Source organism: Buceros rhinoceros, unplaced genomic scaffold (genome assembly GCF_000710305.1).
Source record: "Buceros rhinoceros silvestris isolate BGI_N320 unplaced genomic scaffold, ASM71030v1 scaffold5449, whole genome shotgun sequence".
Classification (NCBI taxonomy): domain Eukaryota; kingdom Metazoa; phylum Chordata; class Aves; order Bucerotiformes; family Bucerotidae; genus Buceros; species Buceros rhinoceros.
This window is the reverse complement of record NW_010432052.1, coordinates 59,996-82,869: the sequence shown is the minus strand read 5'-3', so window position 1 is coordinate 82,869 and position 22,874 is coordinate 59,996. Positions and strand designations below refer to the sequence as shown.

General features: G+C 36.6%; 1 protein-coding gene across 1 annotated transcript in view; it reads right to left on the bottom strand.

Moving 5' to 3' along the window:
• Positions 1-22,874, bottom strand: part of EML5 (echinoderm microtubule associated protein like 5) — a gene marked incomplete at its 5' end in the record, with an annotated part of 83,647 nt that overhangs the window by 22,192 nt on the left and 38,581 nt on the right. Inside the window, 12 exons of the mRNA XM_010143634.1 lie at positions 1,518-1,526; positions 7,711-7,725; positions 9,134-9,260; positions 10,895-11,096; positions 12,026-12,202; positions 12,963-13,051; positions 14,615-14,746; positions 15,591-15,743; positions 17,566-17,707; positions 19,468-19,595; positions 20,607-20,718; positions 21,824-22,026. Of these exons, the coding sequence (XP_010141936.1) occupies positions 1,518-1,526; positions 7,711-7,725; positions 9,134-9,260; positions 10,895-11,096; positions 12,026-12,202; positions 12,963-13,051; positions 14,615-14,746; positions 15,591-15,743; positions 17,566-17,707; positions 19,468-19,595; positions 20,607-20,718; positions 21,824-22,026 (1,489 nt within the window). The remainder of the gene's footprint in view (positions 1-1,517; positions 1,527-7,710; positions 7,726-9,133; positions 9,261-10,894; positions 11,097-12,025; positions 12,203-12,962; positions 13,052-14,614; positions 14,747-15,590; positions 15,744-17,565; positions 17,708-19,467; positions 19,596-20,606; positions 20,719-21,823; positions 22,027-22,874) is intronic.

The window sequence follows — 22,874 nt, the reverse complement described above, 5'->3', positions numbered from 1 at the left end:
CCACCTATGAAAGACTAACTCTATATGGATTCAGAGCAGTGGAACTGGAATGCAAATTACAAACACGTATGTATTTTCTTCCAAGATGACAACATGTGCATTTAAAAGTAGGAATGTCAAAGGACACCACAATACATTTTCCAAGTGCTTTTTTTAAAGGTGTGAAACCTGCAAATATTGTTCATTTGCTATTTAACGTGCAGGAAAGTGACTACCAGCATATACAGCACACAGCAGTCATACACCTGCATGTATAACCGGCTGCTTACTCAAGAGCTGTGTGCAAAAGACGGGAAGGAGAGCATGAATAACGTTTTGGGGTGAATGCACATATGGATGGGGTCAGTCTGAACACGTGGAAGGGGAGGTCCAGCCATCTATCATAGGGAAATAAATACCTTAATATTGGCACTTTACTTTCAACATGAAAATAGAATCTGTACGTATTTTTTAATAGTTCTTGTTATGAGATCATAAAAATGGAATACAAACATTTTGAAGTAGTTTGTGAAACAAAGAAATCCTCTTTTCATGGTTTTAGACATAGTTTCAATATTACTGATACTGCTACCTATGTTGTATTTCACTCCATTTTTATTACTGATGTCTGAAGTTATTAACAGAACAAGGGATGGTATTCTGTGGTTAATATAAACTGCCACCAATTCTTTGGGTTCCACAGTAACTTATGACAATGTCAATTTTTTTAAAAATCCAGGTGTTATTTTGGGTATGATTTCACAGAGCAAATTGCAGCTGTTGGTACAAGAGAAAAAGTCCCTTCCTGTGAGGGTCACCACAGCTCCACCTCACACTCTGGGGGACCTGCAAAGAACTTAGCAATTGATTTCTCAGTAGACATCAGCATGGAGCGACTTCACTGCCCTCTGCAAAAGATGTTGGCAAGCATTAGAGAATTAACTTTAAAAGGAGGAGTTATTTCCATTTACTCACGGTAAGATTTTCAAGGTCACTTGTGAAACTTTAGAGGTCTGATTTCCACTAGAAGATAACAAAACCTAGTAGTTTTTAAATACTGCTTCTTGATGATTAATCATAATTGTCCTAGTAGTATTAAATGCCATTTTGTATGCACTAATGCAAATACAGGTAATCTAATACTAAAATAATTTAGCAACGTAAACACCTTGACACGTGAGGTGAGACTGTCCCATCAAATGTAAACCAATCCACTTTTGAGGAGGATAGCTTTCCACTAGAGACTGCAGAGAGTCCTAATCCCTGCATTTTAATAAATATTACTGGAAAATACCATTTGTAAAACATGGGCAAGTTTAATGATACATGTAGTTAAATTTATATTGATAGGCAAATAAATATCTAGCTTACTGTATGGAAGAGAACTACAATGAATACATCTAAATTTAAAATTTCTAATACAGCAATATTCTGAAGCGATAGGTGCATGGTATAGCACCCAGCATGACAGATGGCTTTTTATGGAAAATGTGAGATGACAGTAAAATATGGGCTAGATAGCAAAATAAAAGCATTACCTGGAACCTCTTTTCAGCAGCAGGTGGGAAAGAGAAAAGGATTACTTATACAAGTTTGGCTCAAAGCTACATGTCAGTGAAATATTCATAGAAATAATCATTATTGGCTTTCTTGTTTGTTTACTTCTTTTTACAAGGGGATTATTCACAACTTCATAGATTATGAAATCTATTTTTTGTACAGAAAACTCCCGTTCACTTAAATGGGAATTACAAACGTGTTGACATGAGAATGTAATTCTTAGGAATGATTCCTAAGAAATTCCTAAGATTGATTCCTAAGAAAACAGAAGCAGACCCAAAACCCTCTGAAGTACACCCGGAGTTTAAAGCGTTGGCACACATAACACCCGAGTTACTCAAAGAAAGGCTGTGCAGGTTTAACTTCCCAAAATAAGCTGATTCATAGAACAGTCAACTCACTATTAAAGACAGATGTTCAAGTTCACTTGTAAAAATACATTCAGTTTTACTAAAATACAATTATCTCAGCTATTCAAAGTGTGCGGGGTACTAAGCACTGCTGATATATACTGCTTTTTCAGGATTATTTAATTCAGCTTATGTTGTCTGAAAATATTTTGGCATCTGTTTCACAAATTCGTTGCACCGGATGGGTTTTGAGTCATGTACAATGTATACTCCAATACTCCAAATAGCAAAAAATCATTATTAACAATCAGAATATCTGGGTATGTATAGATTATTTCCTAATATTTTGGTTTGCTTTTAAGAACTGCCAATCAATTCCACTGTAGCAAGGAGGACACTATTATCAGCCTTTTTCATTTATAGGTGAAGCAAAAAACCATTTTCTCGTATCTGTTACAGAAAACTTTCCAGAAAATTAAGAAAACAGTGTTAATAACTTAAAAATTTATTATCTTCTTCCACTAATGAAAATAATTTTTACTGTATGTCTTCTAATTAGTTACAACTTCATTCTGCAATGCAACACTGATGCATATTTCTTCACGCAGGAAACAGCTAAACCTTTTCTCCCAAAAAAATTCAAATGTATCTTGAACAGTTTTTACGGTCAATAACATCTAATTCTTCGAGGACTACAGAATTCAGATACCTTCAAATATCTTTCAGAGCGAGTGTTACGCAAGGGAAATGAGATTTTCTCCAAGAATGAAGCACAGTTTTCTCTTACAATTTTCCTGAGTCAGAGGAAAACTTTTAACTTTCATTTCACAGTTTCAGTTCTTTAATCTCTGATTCTACCTTGTCGGTCTCATGATTTAAGTCTGGAACAGTATCTTCCACAAGCACCACATGTGACATATCTAATTATTAGCTGGAAAATATTTACATATATGGAGATATGATCAGATGCCTAACTGGCAGAGGGCAGATTTCATAAAAGGCATCTGTGCTGCCTTCATCGCTGAAATATGCAAGACTTATTTGGAGCTGGATTCAACCTGTCTACCAATTTGCCTGTGTTTCAGTTAACCTTTTCTTCAGGTCTTCAATAAACGCATATTGTTCACATAACTCCTTAGTTTCTGTTGATAAAGACAGTCTACACAGATCATAACCCAAGTAACAAATCTTCCAACCCTCATCACCAGGCCATGCAATTATTCCTCTAGACATCTCTTTCCTGGTCTCATGTGATTATTTTAGTTGCAAAATGAATAGGGGTTTTTTTCTTGCCCTCACAATTGGAGATTATTTGGTAATGCTCAACACTGGTGACTGACTTTTTGATTTCCTCAAAGACATGAGTTCTGGCTCAGCTTTGGGAGAAAAAATAACTACCTTAAACTGGTAAAGGGAGACGATTCCTTTCCATAATGTTGTTCTAGTCTATCTCTAGTGGCAAGACCCAGTAAGACAATTAACTAATGATAAGGAAATTCTTGCTTCTGAAGAAGGAAATCTCCAGCAATTTCAGAGTTTTCAATCCCAAGGCTAATGCCCTGCAGTAACGTATATTCCAGTGTGCAGAAACCCACTCACAGAAAGGTTAGCTTCAAAAAGCCCTTCCTTCTTGCTAAAACAGTACCAAAAAAAAAAGTTAAATTTAAACTTTCCTGTAATCTAATTTATTCTACAAACAGAGGATGAATAGAGAGAGGGAAGAAGCTGCTAACAGAAAAGCCCCTTGCTATAATTTTTCATTTTTATTCCTGGCTTCTCCCCTCTCCCAAATCGCACAAGTTGACAGAGCAAAAGGAAAGGATAAAACTGATTTTTTACAAAAAGAACTTTCAATTTTGTGCTCTTTACATTCATATCTGACAAGCAGAAAAACCTAATTGCATTCTGTTCGTTTATCTAAAATACATGGAAGTTGTTTGTGTAAAATGTTTGAATTTCTTTCAGTGGCAATTATAAGGTGGTAACTGTGAGGTTCAGATAAAAGGAACCCTCATTTCAGTAAATTCTCCCTCTCTCATCCCCTTGGAAGTACAATTTAGGTTTATTTACTGTTTGTAGCAGGTAAAAAAAAAAAAGTCTTCACTTCTGATCAATAAACGAACAATTTATGAATAGTCTGTTAGTTCCCTTCCAATTATGAATACACAAGGATATAAAATAGGTTACGTATTTATTATTGTGTGTGTCCTTACACACACAGAGAGAGACAAAAGAAATCCTCAAGACAAATTAAAAAAAAAATTTGGAAGCGATTTTGCCACAATGCCTGGTTTTGAACTGCATCTAGAAGTGGATGCAGAGCATCTAAAGAATTTTCAAAAGCTATAAAAAACCTGGGATCTTCCCCTACAAGAGATCTTGGCACACAGTGTGAGTAATAGTACGGATCAAGAAAACAGGATGGTGATGACTATGAGAGACAAAAACTTTCAGAGGTTTTAGTTGCTTGCAAATGTTTAGTACATTAAATTTATGGTGAAAAATTAAACCAGAATTGCTGGTTGATTAGTTTTGAGTTCTCTCGGTACAGCCATTCTTAGAAGGTATATTAATCACAGCCCTGTCCCTTCAACAGCGACAAAGAGTGAACAATTCAAGGAGTATGAGAACAGAATAAGAATGGAGTGATATTCTCCAGATTCTTCTTGCAGCCCCCAGTGATTTCCAGTTCATGGAGCAGCTGAGCCAGAAGTGTTTTCAAAATTAACCATCCATGGCGAATTTTTCTTCTGAGCAATTTACCTAGCACAAACACACAGTAGGAAACAACTTCTAGTAAAGGACAGAAATAGTGTGCCAATTTATTTTGTGCTGCTGAATATCCGTAAAGCTATTACACAACCACGTTAGACACACAGCAGACAACTTTTCACATAAAAATATTATCTTTTAGTATTCTTATTCAGAAATTGTAATTGAAAATGATAGACATAGTGATGCCTCATAGCCAATACCATTCTGTGTTTTCAATAGAGTTTAAAAAAAATATTCCAATGTCAATGATATAGTACGGACATTTTACTGCTGGAGAATGGCATAACATCAGCGGAGAAGGCCTTAAGCTACACTGAAAGCAGACCTTACATCGACTGAATCTGAATGAAATCTTGAGTTCTAGCATCCACTAGTTTTTCAAAAAATGTGCCTGAAATGTAAGGCTTCAACATATTTCTATTCAGCCTATCAAGTTTTACAGCATTAGCATCTCTTATTTGCAAAAAATACCTATGTCTCTCTTTCTTTCAAACACTGCACTGCTCAGATAAAATTGTTCCAAAAATAAAAAAGTCCCAGAAAAAGTGGGGAAAATCCTGTCTGTCCTGAAGGTAAAAATAAAGGTAGTGCTGCATATGAGATGATGCAAGTCACATCTCAAGTGAATGTGTTAGCCATAAAAATGATTGAGACACAGAAATGTCCACTGCTCCTAGTAAAACTGTGCAGTTGTGAATAGGAAAATAATTCTTTTCCTTGCAATAGCAGAAGTTTAAAAAAAGTAATTTATGAGCAAAACCAGAAAATAGAATAGAAAATAGAGAACAGGACGCTACCTCTGTTGGAGAGCAAAAATAATTCTTTGTTCAGATTCATGTTCTGGGAATTGCATTTACATTCACATCAAGGGTCACTGGAAAAAAAACATTATGCTACACCAAAAGTAGAATCCCATGTTCCATACTTCTCAGGGAAGTTACCTACCCACCAGAACACAGCGTTTTGCAGCTTCCTTTACTTACTCTCCCTTTCTGACCCCAAATCCAGGCCATGGTCTTGGATTACAGCTCCTGACCTCACAGATGTACTTTTGTGAGGCAGAAGTAGGAAACGGATGAGATTTCAAGTATGCTTCTTCCTTTAGTGTTCCTCTATTGCTTATCTCATTTAGTACTCTGGATACTAAAAGTCATATTCCTTCTATATAGAGGGAACTTCACAACTCAGCTAGGGTTTATGAATTCCACTTCAGCTGTCCAGTAAACAATCCAAGTAGTAACTCAGTTTTTGGTATGGTCTTTAAAATCTTTATACATAGCCATATCTCCATCTTCTCCCATACAGAATTAAACTCTTGTAAACTCAACAGTATAAGAGGCTCAGATACTCTCTGATAAGGAATCTCCTTTATTCACAAAGTCAAAATTACTTGGAAAGACACTCTCAGAAGCACATTGTACACAGGGGTGCACCTGTGATCATGAGAATGCAAGGATCCCAATAGCATTAGTACAAGAAACACATCTCTTCTAATGTTTGGCAGTCCGTATAGCAAGCCTACGCATAACATGAAACACCACAGAATGTACTACCCACACTCTAAGCAGCTGTACTGTGTTTGCATGGCAAGGTTTTGGGGGTGGGGGGTTGGGGCGTGCTACAGGGGTGGCTTCTGTGAGAAGCTGCTATGAGTTTCCCCTATGTCCAATAAAGCCAATGCCAGCCAGCTCCAAGACAGACCTGTCGCTGGCCACGGCCATGCCCATCAGCAATGGTGGTAGCACCTCTGGGATAACGTATTTAAGAAAGCGGAAAAAACCCTCCATAATGGTTGTATTTCTCCTAATCCTACTCTGATTTGATTGGTAATAAATTAAATGACTTTTCCCCTTGACAGTATTTACTAAGTGATGTTCTTGTCCTTATCTTGACCCATGAGCCTTTCATTGTATTTCCTCCCCCCTGCCCAGTTGAGGAGGGAGAGTGATAGAGTGGCTTTGGTAGGCACCTGGCATCCAGCCAGGGTCAACCCACAGCAGTAATATAACTAAATACCCTGAAAATGAAATGACACAGAAGAAAAGTCTGCATAAGTTATATACACTCTGTATAACTTATTCTGAAACACTGACTTTACATATAGACAATTTTTTAAAAGCCTAAAACCAGAACTATTTTCATAAAGGTTGCTAGTGTTATGTTCTAAAATTTAGATGAAGACATTGGCTTTCTTGATGATGTCAAGTTATCTGCAGAAGGATACACAAAGATTAACACAACTCTATTATCTGTCAGTTCAGGGATGTAATTTCACTGTGGGGAAAAAGGGTCCAGGTAGGTATGAGAGGGATTCTCCTTTCTAAACCACTGTAGGTCCAAAGGTTCTGGCAGCTCAGTCTACAAGTCTGAAGGGTGGCCTACAGCCTGAGGATTTGCTGTGCTACAAATGTAAGAGCACATATTTGAGTATCCATATATTCCAAATAGAGTAAGTGCAAAAATTCATTACCTAATGCAGGCCCTGAGCTAGCAACTCTGCATGTCATACAAATGCTGTGGAGACCTAGCAGCACAGATCCTTAAGTAGCATAGGAGCATTAGTAAAATCCTGCAGCCAAGTCAATAACACTCCTCTCATCCCTGAAGCTTCATTAGCTCCAGAGTGGTGCAGACATGGTAATACTACTCATATACCCACTTCAGGCATCTCTGCAACATGCTTCCCACACTTTTTACACCAACCTCTACACCAGCACTGAGATACAGTCCTACACAGGTCCTCAAGAAGTTAGGCAAGCTGACCATAGCTACTTTAAGTCGAGCTGTTCCTTAGCCACTCCAAACTACTAATGAAAAGAGGATGAGATTTGAACTCCTCCTCCCAAATAGTCTGTTTGGCATCCACTCGTGTCTACTCAGACTGAGAACTATCCTATTCTTTGTCCCTTATCCTTTTTCTACCCATTAACGAGCTACTATTTTAAGAGTTAAAGCCTTCATCTCTATTTCAAAGTACAGCTACTTTCCCAAGCAGCTTAAGTTATTAAAATGTGTCTGATGCTGGACTTTGCGTAGAAGAACTTACCTCACTACCCCCTGCCTTCATAGGAAGCCAAAGGAAAGGGAAATAAAACAAAAATTAGTATCTATGAAAGCAGATATACTAAAACATTTCCTAATCTTACACAGTATTAACTTCAGCAGACATAAGTTAAAATGCAGACAGTAACCATATTCTGGTTTTATTCTTCACAAATACTTTTCTTTGATCTTTTAGGGCCCAAAACTTTTAGACAATGCAGGCAATGGGATTCTTCCATCAACTTTTATGCATTCTGAATCAGAACCTAGTTACCTTACTACAGAATTAATTTTCTTTAATATTTTATTTGAAACTGAGAAACACAACTCAGCTTCCAGAAACAGTTACCGAAATACAAGAGGTTTACAATTTCATTTAAAAAAATTAAAATCTTTAAGCACAGCTTTTATTAACAAGTAAATATAAATCCAAAAGGCTATGATACCATGTACATTATTTCTTTTTAATTTCCACATTAAATACACCTGATTAATAAACAGAAAGACCATTTCTTATTCTAAAATACAAGACAGTGAGCCACAGCTTGATATACAGGCATTCATTCTCTCCTTCAGCAACACAAAACCAAAAGACAACACCAAAACTCCCACAAACATCAGGCTGCATTTCCCAACAAAGGCATCACAGATCGATCAGCTTCACTGCGGTAAGAGGCATATGCATCCCAACAGAACTCCTCACATTCCTGAAGAAAGTTTCCAGTCTGCTGTTTCTCTTACACCTAACTACCGTGTGGTGTTTTCCTCACTTCTCTCTCTTTTTAATACTAGCGTTCCTCAATTGCCACCGTATCGTGTTAGGAATCCCTCTTTCCTTTTCCCTCACATACACTGTCCACATCTATTTTGCTGACAACAAAAAATGGCTTGCAGGTTACCGTACTCAGTTGCAGATTCTACAACAGATTACATTCTAATGGTTTTAAACTCTTTTTCTTATTTTACATCTATTTTACCTGCTGGTCTTATTCTGCTCTACTCCCACCCCCTTGACTTCTAAAGCATACAATAGTGAACCAAGGAATATAACGAACACTGCAAAGCAATCTACTTCATTTTCCAAGACTCATTAAGAGAAACTGCAGAACCACTGTGAGCAGACTTCTTCAAAGAAAGGTAGAAGTTATCTAGAGACAGAAACAAATCAAGGAGCCATTGTAGCTGAATTAGATTAGTTTGTTGGCAAAAACGAGACAAAAATCAAGAGCCATCTTTCAATAGAACAACTGGACAGGTTCATGCCTATAATGCCATCACTAGATAGCACTCAGTATCTAAGTTTCAAAAAGAACACATGCAACACCGTATTATTGAACAATACATACAAGTTGTATATATATTTACATTTTGCTATTAATCATCCTTTCAGATTGCTTTCTAGGCTAGAATTGTAATGTAGCAATTACCTTTCATCTAAGGTTGGCTCCTTTTGTTGCAGATGAGGCTTAATTCCAAACATTGGTCTAATGTTTGTTGATAAGGCTTTGATGGTGTAATTAATTTCATTCTCCCTTGTCACATCACTGTCATAACCTAGAAAAAAAAATCAGAGTGAACAGTATCAAAGCAAAATAAGATACCAGAAAAAAAAAAATCCTAATTCGTGCAGGTTTCCACAATGTACTGGACTACAAGAACCATCATACCATGTATTACTAGTAACATAAATACACAACAGAAAGAAAGTAGCTGGGGATGATGAACATAGTTAATCAAAGACATTCTAAGAAAAAAATTCTCTACAATATCTTTGTGGAAAAAATGATTATCAAAGATTCAAGCCATATTCAAAACTACCCCATTTCTGCTTGGCTGGCCTTAACTCAAGGTCACCAAAGGATGTCCCTACAGGACACCTGCTGGTAAATTCTGGAAGATAATGCACCAAGTTGTTCTCAATTTCAGGATCCATCCATGAGAACGGAATCTGTAGATCTGCACAGGGTTCCAACACAATGCTTAGGGACAGTCGGGCACATCAAGGTGATATTTATTACAGTAAACAGCAAAAAAAGCTAAATAGTAAAAGGGTTGTTACCATTCTTTTTTTTTTTCCTAAATACCAAGACTACTAATGCCAACATTATGAATAGTTCTTAACTCTAACGGAAATTTTTAGGGTCTGATGAAGAGAAATTTTTCTGAAAAAAGATGGCAATGTATTTGTGAAGCGTAACAGACCTGTCCTCCTTCTAGAATATTTAAGAGGGTTGTGTGTAAAGCACCAGAGCCTAGGGAAGGTTACTGGGCAAAGGTGTGCTGACAGGTCGCATGCAGAGGCTGAACACAAACTCTGAAGATTGCAATGTTTGATTCAGAAAGCTAAAGCTGACCAAGTCCCCCTGCAGGCAATTAAATTCCTTTGTGTATGTAGTCTTCAATATTCTAAAGCAGAAAGACAGAGCATAGAAAATCTTTTCCAGTGAATGTCTAATATGCCCCTTTGGTCATTTAGCAGATTAGCGAAAACTGAAGTTAATTTATTACTCAGAACTATTTAAAGAGTAGCAGTGATAGTTCAAAAGACTTGAGGAATTGACAAGGAGGAAAAATTGCACTTGGAAGCAGAGAGAACAAGTTTGGAGGCTCATGAACCCTTGGAATTTTAACACAAAAATAAAAACATTAAGTATTGAAAACCAACAGAAGTTAATTCTACAAAATGTAATTAACACTTTGTAACTATTGATATTATGATCGTGCAATAGATTGTTCCATATATGAACATCAGTCTATCCCAGTCTACTATGCTTTCATGTTACGGAAACAGATGTTATAAAATCAAGGTAACTATGATCTTACATTATACAGATTTCAACATAATTCCATCAGAATTACTGCCCAAATTTAAACTGTGATGATAGAAAAGTATTTTTCCATACAGTTATTTGGAAGTTACCTATAGTTAGCATTTAATATTTTTTCACTCAAAGAATGTCAAGATTCTTTTTATATACTGACGTGAAGTAGTAAGTCAAACACTTCATCATAATTTTCTTCACAATAGTTTATTACTCTGTTCTCCAAAATAAAATTTTAATGTTTTTGAAGCATCTTCACTGTTTAAAGCAATAATTTATAAAACTTATTTCCAAATTAGCAGTTTTCCATTAATTATGTGTCCTTGAGATAGCATAATCTAGCTAGTGTTATAAATGATTACTGACCTCCATCTTCTTCAGAATCTAGATCAGACTCTTCACTGTCACACTGCCTGCTATCCCGATGTCCTTCCATCTCGTAAGTCCACAGCATTAAAGAAGTGTCTGCTCCTCCAACAGTGACCAACAAACTGTCATCATAGGTCCAACGGACATTTGTTACATGGGTACTGTGAGCAACGTACCTCTTAAATTTTCCAAACTTTCCCTAAGAAGGGAGAAGAAAAGGCACGGATCAAATTTAACCAGTCTGCTAGATAAAAATGGAATTGTCAGTGCACAACATGTTCTCAACTTCTTCACAATTTATGCTTCAGCTGTTTTGCATTTGGATGTATGCTATGATTTGCCTATATTCTCCTATAGCAACTTCATGAAATGTTAACTGTATTTCCAGACCAAGCTTGCAAGAACTGGTTTATAAACTGATTCCAGCAATAAACACTGGATCATTTTTCCTAAGAGAGAAAATAATCTAACAGATTAAAAATAAAATGCACATAGAATATTTTTGAGTGAATACTTGTGTATCATTACCATCCCTAGCATGGCAAAATATTCAAGAGGACATATTTACTGATGAATAGGCAGGAAAACTAGAAAGGTTCTAGAAGAGCAGTAAAACCATAATGTGCTCTGGAATGGCTTTTCTATGATGCCTAATTAAATAGTATTAAAGCTCTTTATCTTAAGATAATAATGACTGAAGTTGGATAGAATGAAGGTGTTTAAAATCATAAGTGAAATGAAGGTGAAGAAGAAATGTTCATTGTCTTCCAAAACAAGAGCTTAAGGGGCTAAAAATGACACCGATAAAAACCACACTGAAGACATTAATGCCTAAGGTATCATCAGACAGTGCCTGACCCATTCCCACTCTTACAGTTTTTCCTATGCATTTGCCACTGTCAGTGACAGGACGCTACATGAGATGGCTCTTAACTGACCTGGAATGGTTATTCTTTCTAACCCAAAGTTTAATGCATTGCAAATTGCAGTGTAATATTGAACGTCTTCTTTGATCATAAGGACATAAGTATAAAAGCACTACTTTTGTTCTGAGCGATGGATTGTTACAGTTTTGAAAAAGCAGTTTTATTAATCAACCTTCTCCACGAACAGCTGGAAATTACTTACTTTAGCAGGGTACCGAAACAGTTTCACAAATCCAAAATCATCTCCTGTGGCTAACACTTTATTATCACTAGTGAGGCATGAAGCAGTTACGTCTGTGACTTCACCAATTATTGGCCAGATTCCTTCACAGCAAGAGCCCAAAACACTTGTCCATGATGCCCAGCCAATCTTTTCTACCTACAAAAACAACCCGTTTGAGACAGAGCGTGCTTCTTCCCAGGCAGTTTTCATCCATACCTGATTTCAATAAAAAGTTCTTGCACTGAAAGATACATCACATCTAAAAGATAATATTTTAATTAAACACTTATTTTCTGACTATTCAGGATTTCATTTGAAACCCTTAATTTTACATCTATTAACTTCCAGTTCCAAACCCTCTAGTGATACTTTAGAAATCACCTGCTCTTCCAAGCAAGAGAAAACAAATTACATTTTTCAACACTACCTTTCAATTTCATATAAAATTATCCATTTTCACTCTCTGCCCTATGACAGCGCTCTATGTCTGAGAAAACACATCAATATTATAGGTACAATATACTACACTTGCCTATGCATACTATATTGCATTGTTACGTAAAGACAGACATTAGGTCTTACACAGCAAGATTAGGGCTAAGTGAGCTGCAACAGGTTTTCAAAGGTGTTTAGGTACCAAAAGAGGCATAGAGAAGTCCAGTGACATTTCCATGAGTATGTACGTCAGCCAAGTGTCCATTTACTAATAGAAGAGACAAAGGTGATACCCCTATGTATTTTATATGTGTAATCATTAATCATATGTGTAATTTTTTATATGTGTAATCATTCTGATTACACAATTTAATTCAAAAGGGTGCAAAAAAAGGGTAAAGGACAGCAAATGCTTAAACAGAAGCTTTTCTCAGACCAATTAAAATCCTAGTTTTATACATGATGCCTTTTATTTCCTCACCTCCAAACTAGGAATTGTCTGTTTCTTCCCACGAGGAGCTTCAAAAAACAACTGCTCTTTAGCACCAGTGTTGACTTGCAAGAGCTTCCCTATAAAACACATCACATGTTGTATATTAACAAAAATAGAAGATTCCATTTATTAAAAGAAGGTTATTTTGAAATTGTTGTTGCAAACAGTAGTACACAAAGTATCTGCTTCCACTGGAAAAAGCTGCATCCATAAACAGTGGATCTGGAAGTATGAGCTTCTGTAGATCTGAATCCTCAGACCTCTTAAATTCACAGTCCTTCCTCATCTCTTTGAAAACTGTAATAATGCCTGTTTATGGTTGTCCCATCAGATGGCAGACAAAATGTACTGAGTCTAATTCAGAGCCTGTTTGAGGTAACTGGCTGACCCATATGCATGTGCTGTTAGGACTGAGAAGCACATATGCTGTCTGGCCAATGGCTGATTCCAACCATCTGACTTCTGCTTACCTTTATACTACTGAGGGAAATTCTCATTCACGTTTCTGTCCTTTTCTCTTTCCAGAATTGTCAGAGGAAGCTAGCTTATTCTTTCAAATTAAACTGGACTGTTTCAAAAGTGATTGTGTAGAGGAATAAGAGCAGGAACTATTAGATTGCACAACTGCACTGCGTTGTTTTTGTAGAAAACAGGACTGAAGTTAGTACTTAAATTAATCATATATTAAGACCCAGCAAGACAGGAAATCCAGTCTTTCTGCTACTTTTTACACATATTCCTGAGCTACAGATGCAACTGCATTATGCAGAACGTTATTTAAGAAGTCAAACAACTACAGAAGATGTAAAACAAAAAACTCAAACAAATCCACCTACAGAGATAACCTATTTTACTTCAAATTGCACAACTTCTAAATACATAAATGATATAAGAAGGCCTAAACCACAGTCCTTGCATGAGAACTGACTTATTGAGTGAACCCCCCAACCTGCGTATCTAAAGACAAATGCCTCACTTGCCTAAAGCCAGGTACCTTGCATATCTAAAGCCAAATGTTCTTGCATATCTCAAATCAGGAAAACAGCAACTTCTCAGACTGTCCCAGATCCTGCCCAGATCTGGGGCACCTGCAGGTAGTCATGTAGTCCTGTCTGATAAAGAATATAAAAGCAGGACCCCTTTCACATTGAAGTTGGAGACCTCACCTACGAGTGGACGCATTCGTTGGAATTCCCAGTTGCCGGGAGGGTTCTCCAAATCCTTTGCTGTGACCCCAGCTGATATACAGGATTTGGATGATAGTAATGTAAGAAAGGCGATTGGTGATGTATCTTTCTTAATCACTATAGCTATCCCTCTGTAGTAGTAATTAGGTGCATTATTTTGTTTTCTTTTTCTGCCCTGCTTACCCTTTGTTCCTGCTTTGAACTAAAAGAAAAACACATTTATTTTTGTTTTTAAATTGGTGTCTGTGTCCTTCCTGTTGACCCTCCGTCATTTAGCAAAACGATAAACATAGTAAAAACCATGGTTTTGTATTTATTCAGATGCTGTGAGAATATTCACAAACTGCAGGAACAAATCTATCAGTGATACCATAAATTCATAGTGTAGATGTACACATTTAGTCTATAATGTAATGACTCTTCCAGCACATTTTTAGAATGAATGCTACTTACCTCTTACGTCCCAGTCCATGTGTGTGATATAGCTGGAAGCTCCCTTGCAGATTCCTACTCGTTTACTGCTCATTACATTGTAAATATCTACAAAGTTGTCACACGATGCCACAGCTAAGTACTTCCCAGCCCCTAACACACATCAATAGAAACACAAGACATTTTCAAAATTTTGGTGCTCTGTATATTAAACACGAGAACATTCCGCAATTTAGCTATATACAACTCAGATTTCTTTGAAGTGAGCTTGCTAATTTTTATGTAGTCCGCAGATATGAACAGATATGTTCATATCACATAATCAAAAACTGTACAAAATATACAACCATTACATCATTACATCTTCAAACAATAAAAACTATTGGATGAAATTTTAAATATTTATTGCACTCAGAGAGCAGTAAGGCTTAAGTAATCAGAAAGACACGTTTCATGAGAATTGGTATAAGTAATTTGCATCAAATTTCTCCTACAGAAGAGTATTTTCACTGAAATAGTACTATTAGTTCAGGCCATACATTTGAGTTCCTAAATAAGAGCTGTACTGTTTGAAAAATCTAGCCTTACTGGAAGCATTAATCACTGTAAGAGAAAACAGAAGGAAAAACAAGACACCAGAACTTTGACATATCAGTTTCCAGCGTTCTCATTAGCTAACGGAAACCCTAGTGAAAAGTCTAAGGCAACACATAAGTGGAACCCTAGGGACCTAGGGAGGCTGCTGGAGGTTCACTATTTAAAACTGACTGTTGCATTCAGGAGGTTACTATGTGCAAACCTATTCCAATAATGTCATCCTTAAATGAGCAACACAGCACTTCACCCCCAGTATTTTTCAAAACGGTAATATTAGTCTTGCTGACTGACTTGTTGCATATATAAAAGAAGTAGAGATTTGTAGTACTTTTATCTTTTAAAGGTTATAAATCTTGCTTGAACAACCTTGATATAAAAACCTTCATTTTAAGCCACTTACCAGGAGAAAATCGGATCTCTGAAATAACATCTTTCCTGTGCTGGAAAGAGACTAGATCCTCCAGGGTATCTGCATTAACTATCAAAAAACTTCCATCATTGAGACCAACAGCTAATGCTTTTCCATCAGGAGAAAAGCAGCAACATCTGCCTCCTATGAGGAATACAGAAATGGCATTCAGGTACATTTACAGTGCATAATCCCTCTTTTAGATTTATTTTTCCAGTAGTAAAGGAAAGCTATTCTTAAAGCATATAGTCTAATGAAGTATTTTAGATGTTCCCAAGATAATTTTCCAGCTCTACATCTGTGATAGCACATAGAAGCTACTGACAAATTCCCATGTACACAACTCCAAAACCTTAGACTCTATTTATTTGCATATTAATTGATGTTACTAATGGAGAACTAATGATCTCCATTAGTAATACAGATGAATCACCATTGTCTATATATTTTTAATTTGCTCTCCTTACTAGAATCTGGCGCCAGCTGTTTGTTACCACTTGCTCTGGTAAGGAGAACACAGCTGGAAAAATACCTTCTGGACTCACAGAATCCAGTTGTTTGCTATCACAGTCACTATGTCATCTAATCCTTCTATTAAACATGTCAAGCTTCATTTGAAAAACATTTATACGGCCAGCTTACATAGACTTGATTCCAAACCAGAGTTTTCCATTAGCCTAAATATTTTTCCCTACTATGTGTTCCTCTAATTAACTCATAGATAGTAATCCTTTATTAGCTGACTCCACCATGAACCTTCTCATTCATTATTATCCTGTAGCTCCTCTTTCTCCGTACTCACGTTTCAGTTCAATTTTGTTCAGCTGAACACAGATGAGAAGTGTACACCAAAAATATTCTTGAGAAGTCTCTTGCAAATTACATTAATACTTCAATACATCCTAGGAAAAATACCTCACTATCATACATAATTGTCATCCTGTGATCCGCTATAACATCCTGAGACTTCTGCTCCTCAGTTACTCCTCAGCTACACAGACATTACTTTTTATAGTCATTGAGTCTTGACCTTTATTACCAAATATTATCTCAAATCCATTACTGTAGCCTGCAGAAGTAGCCAGCTCTTTCTGTAGAGTATACAAGTGCTTGTTAAGGTAATCAAAGCATCTCAAAATATGTCTCATCAGCAAATTCATCATCACAGTTCTTATTTTTCTGCCAAAACTACTCTTAAAAATATTAAGAAATACCAGCTTTTGGAATTGGGCAGACCTCACCAGTTTGCACAAGCAGGGATTAAACAAGGAGGTTTCAATCTCATAACTCCTCTTACATTTATTTTATCAATCCAAATCATCTTATACTAAGCTTAGTATAGGGTTTGGATCAAAATGCTTTTCTGAAGGCCAAAGGGGTAAAGCCTTTCGTATTCCCTCATCTACCAAAGCATGTATATATATGTGTGTGTATATACATATATATGTTATAAGCTTGTTAAAGCCAGTCTAATTGCAAAATAAGTCTTATATATCACAACAGATTTTCCATTTGTCAAAAGATAATTTAGCTGTATAGTATACGAGTAAGAATGTTATGACTGTTCTCCTTCCTTGACATTCCAGATTCTTCTAATGTTCACAAAGAATAAAACTCAACATTACTCCTAAGATTTCTTCCAAACATCTCTAGATTTGAAGACCTCTGCTGTTCAAAAAAGTCTGCAATACTATAAGCAGCATGGCAGATTTATGTAATTGGCTCACATTTTGTTTTAAATTCACTGACTAAAATATGTTACAATTGCAAATAGTCTTAAGAACAGTATTAAATATAAGTCTTTTGTACAGATTCATTAGCTTAAGGGCTACATAACTCATGAACCTAGCATCGATAAAAATAATTTGAGCAAAGGAATTTATTCGGTCTTGCTTTTGAAAGATTCATAGTACTAGTAAACGTCAACTGAATTCAGTTAAATATTTTTTCATACTAAGCATCTTACCCTTCTTCAATTTGCGAACAGCTAACATACAATGGCTAGGAGATAAATCCCATATTCTTAAGGTTTTGTCATCACTTACAGTGGCACAAATAGGTAAATGAGGATGAGTAGCTAGACCCCAAACTTCCCCCTCCATGTGACCCTGAAAAAACACAATGAATCAGATGACATTGTATTTTAAACTGGAACATAAAATAATACATTTACGAAAGTTAAAAAACAACAACAACAAAAAAAACCCAAAGGGAACATGCATATCTTTATAGGATATAAAAAAATACCTGAAGAGAAAAATGGAACACTTGGAAAAAACTCACCCTGCTACTTATAGTAAAAGTATAGTATAGTATAAGTATAGTAAAAGTATAAAGTAACTTAGCACTAGAGAAAACTTTTCCCTGAGAAACACACCTATGTCAGTGACACAACAGTGGGATCAAGTGCACCCTCGGCAAGTTTGCAGATGACTTCAAGCTGAGGGGTGCACTTTACACACCCAAGGGACAGATACCATCCAGAAGGACCTGGACAAGATTGAAAACTGGGCCTGTTAAACCTCATGAGGTTCAACAAGGCCAAGTGTAAGGTCCTGCACGTGGGTCAGCACAAACCCCAGAATCAGTTCAGGCTGGGGGATGAAGGGATTGAGAGCAGCCCTGTGGAGAAGGACTTGGGGGTACTGGTGGATCAAAGATCGGGCATGAGCCAACAATGTGCACTTGCAGCCCAGAAGGCCAACCATATCCTGGGCTGCACCAAAAGAAGTGTGGGCAGCAGGTTGAGGGAGGTGACTCTGCCCCTCTGCTCAGGTCTGGTGAGGCCTCTCCTGGAATACTGCGTCCAGCTCTGGAGTCCTCTGCACAGGAATGGACATGAATCTGTTGGAGAGGGCCCAGAGGAGGGCGACAAAAATGATCAGAGAAGAGAGCACCTCTGCTCCCTGAGAGAGTCGGGGTTGTTCAGCCTAGAGAAAAGGCGGTTCAGGTGAGACCTTATTGTGGCTTTTCAGTACTTAAAGGGAGACTATGAGAAGGATGGGGACAGTCCTTTTAGCAGGGCCTGTTGCAATAGGACAAGGGGTGATGGTATTAAACTAAAAGAGGGGAGATACACACTAGATGTAAGAAGAATATATGATGAGGCTGATAAAACACTGACACAGGTTGCCAAGAGAGGTGGTAGAAGCCCCATCCCTGGAAACATTCCAGGTCAGGTTGGACAGGGCTCTTGATCTTGTTGAAGATGTCCCTGCTCACTGAAGGGCCAGTTGGACTAGATGACCTTTAAAAGTCCTTTCCAACCCTAACTATTCTATGATCTAGACTTTTTCTTTACTTTACATACTCTAAGAAAATCTAGCATATTGCATTGGCTACTCAGAGGTGTGAATTAAAGATTCACAGATTTTTATTTAAGTATGAAAGAAAATCGTAGGATGATAGGACATAAAAGAAAGTTTTGCAGCCAGGCATAAGAATACATCCTGTTTTGCATGGCAAGAAAACTGATATCTTTTTTTAGATAATTACAAAGAAAATCTAAAAATTAACCTCAAGGAGACAACTTCCAAAATAGTAAGAGTAATCAGTACTCAGAAAAAGTTAGTAAGGAATTTGGTGGTGGATCCACTGTTTCACTCATTTTTTTTCTTTTTTTATAAACAGAAATATGATCTTTGTCTGTTCAAAAGGATGAACAAATTAGTACATGAAATTCTGTGATCTGTTTTGCCCATTAAAGAGTCATAATGGTCTAGTCTAGCATTAAAAAAAGATCTATGAAGCGATAGTAAATTGCTAACTTCACTACAAATTAAAATACTCGTTATTTCACAACAGTCTTTACTTGAAAAATAAAGTAGTGTTTGTGGTATGGAATATTTGACTGATATTTAAAATGTACCTGAACCAGCAGAGTTATTGGTCCACTTTTATCCACCTCCAGTATTTCACCATTCTTTGTGCCCACTAAAACATGACCATGTCCTAAGGATATGGCACGTATAGAAGGATTATCTTCTAACAGGAGACCTAGAATGTTAAAATGTTAGAAGACACAAGATTAAGTATATCTAAAGGAAAATTGTTCACATATATGCACATTACATCCTCACTGTAGAAAAACATATTCCATCATAAAAGAACTTACATGGGGTTCATATGGGAGTATTTAGCAATTACAGAACTGACACTAGTCTTTCTTCTCAACCGAGTATCTCCGAAGTTTCATCAGCCTGACTCACTGGCAATCATAGTGAAAAACCGTGCATGTTAAGTATCACCTATACTACTATACTGCTAGCATTTACGGTACCTTCAAATTTAGCTTTTTGTTAAATAGATACGAGAATGAAATACTCTGTAGTAGAATGTTTTAGTTAATGGGTGTTTCCATTCACGATTTCTGAAAATCAAATCAGATACAGTAGAGTACAGCAAATGTAATTACAAGGCGGGACGCAGGAAGAGGAGAAAAGGTTATCCAGAGTGTCAAATAGGGAAACTGTAAAACAGCACTAAGATCAAGAATAAATGGAAGAAACAGGAATACTAGAAATGAAAAGGTTCTCAAATAATTTCAAAAAACATATGCATTTACGCAAAATTAAGTCATAAATTGTAACCTTCCAAAACTAAGCACAATTCTGAATTCCATTCCTCCTCCAAAACAAAAGAGATTAGTCAAGAGATTTCATGATCAGAAATAGAATAGGCTTTTTGGTTGCCACTTTAAAAAAAGTTCCAACACCCCAAAAAATCACCTGCATGGTAAGAGACTCAAGGATAAACCAATTAATTCAAGCAGATAATAAGGTAAATATTATGACGCGCACCCACCAAATGTGCAGTCACTACAACATACCGTTGTGCTCCCAACAGAAAGATCACATATTTAGAACCAAGAAAGCTTTAAAAAATAATTTTTAGTATTTGTTACATCAAATGAGGATTTCCTCCTATTGGGGAAAGCAATTCCACAGAAAGAGTTTTCGAAAGGAAGTATTTCAAATCGAATAAAAAACAGGATAAATTGTGCATTACCTTTAGACCCAGGGGCCAAAGCAGCCCTTTTGATGGCATAAGTTTTGAGACAACGTTCAAAGGTATCATCCCAGAGAGCTACTACCCCATCCTTTCCTCCAGTGACAAATCCCTGGCAAAAAATTAAAAAAAAAAAAAAATCCTTTGAAAATTGTTTAAGTTATAATCGATTATTATCTTTCATTAAGTTTTCAGTGATTTCCGCCAATACTGAAAATGGATTGTATACAATGCTGTAATGCGCAGAACTACAGATGTTAGAGATGAAAATATCAGGAGCAACAAAACGATTGAATTCTACCCTTGAAGAAGGCAACACAGTTCTGTACAGTCCATGTACTAACAATTAAGCTTCTACTGTACTCAAAAAATAATTTAACTGACATGATTTTCTTTATATTTAGCCTCAATACCCCTTTGGCATTTCACCCCAAGACTCCAGCTAAACTTTGCACCACTCACAAAAATTCGATTAGTGCTTAAATTGTTCAAATATATGCATAATTGTGCCATTCAGTCTTCAAGATTTATTTATAACTATTTTGTGAAGAAACAGGAATACTTAATACTGGAATTATTAGTACTTTCCTTTAGAGCACTTCATTTTTGTAAAATGAATAACATTTTTTGTATAAAGCTACTATACTGAAACTCAAATATTAGAAGGTGGAGGGAGTAACTTGGTCTAACCTAGCAAAACACAAACATATACATAACTTCTAACATGCAAGAAATCTAACTGGAACAGCTATTCACATTTAACCACAGGCTTAAAGGCTTTCCTGAGTCAAAAGAAGTTGAGAATCAGGAGAGAGTACTTGGTGATCTACAGACAGAATGCTTCTAATAGTAGATGGCAATTACAGCACAAAATAGTAAGAGTATGATTTTCCTCTCTCATAAGCTCATGTATTCCGCTAAACTTATGCTTAAATCAAAAAGTACTTTTCCTTATCATAAGTTAGTGGTAATTCTTTAGTAAGACGTCATGGAAATTACCGAAGAAGATGTAACTGGACCACAGGGGTTTGAGAAATAGCATGCTACAAAAGACATACAAACATGCACAAATCACTGTTTTGAATCTGAACCTCACGACGCTTTTCTGATGAGTTTGATTGAGTGGAAATAAAGCCATGGATTCCTGAGTTTGCGAAAGGCTTAACTTCAGAGACTTTTTTGTCCAGACATCAAAAAACAATTACTAGTTTATTTACTTTTTCCAATGCGTGCATGCTGAACACAGGACCGTCATGTGCTTTAACAGTTTTTATGAGAAACACATCTCTCCAAATACACACATCCCCCGTGGAAGTTCCAGAGAAGGCCATCTCTTCAGTCCAGCCATAGACTGCACACATCATTGTATCCATTCTTCCCAACGCACCTATGCACCCCTTTCTCCCAATTAGTCCTCCACCTGGTTCAAACAACAACAACAAAAAAAGGCATCAGATGTTTGCTTACAATTATTTCACAAAAACTATACAGCCTACCCAGAGCAACAATTCCTTTTCTCCTGGTTCACCCAAGCTCCCAAAAAAACTGAGTCTCTGAAGAGTTATCAGAAAATAGGTTTTTTGTGCTATTTGGCATCTTTAAAGAAGAAAAACCTTACTTTTAACTTCCTACTTAAATCTGGGTTTGATTATGTACATATACCCATACAGACATACAAATCGAAAGTGCATTTGAAAACTTGCATCTATATAAAAAAACCTTAACATCTACTACACAGTTCACAGCAATTCCTAATTAAGTTAACTGGGGAAAAAAAACCCGAAAGGCTTAAATCTTGACATCACATCCTTTTCATGATATGTTTTTGGTGAGAGGGTCAGTAATTTTACTTTAGATTCACTATACTGGCCTCCAGATAATAGAAATGTTATAGGTATATAAATTCTTTACAGTATCATCTCTAAAATCATTTAATAGGTGTAACACGCAGTAACTTCTGTCTAGAAAATCAGATTTATATATTCACAATTCTCAGAGAAACTTCATTTGGTATAAAACACTTCACAACACTCTTGTACTTAGAGGCAAGGTCTCTGAACCTCTCTGCCATCACTTAGCACTGAAGAGAATTCAGTCCAAAGCACATACTTTGGTGTCACTTCTCACATCAAGCGCAACTTCTCTAGAGCAGATTTCAGAGACTGGCATTTGTGTGCTGACACACACTAACGCTAAGTGACTGCCTTGTCAGTGTGCCATTGCAGTTCCACACAGACGGGCTGCAGCATTACAGAAATTTGATTCCTG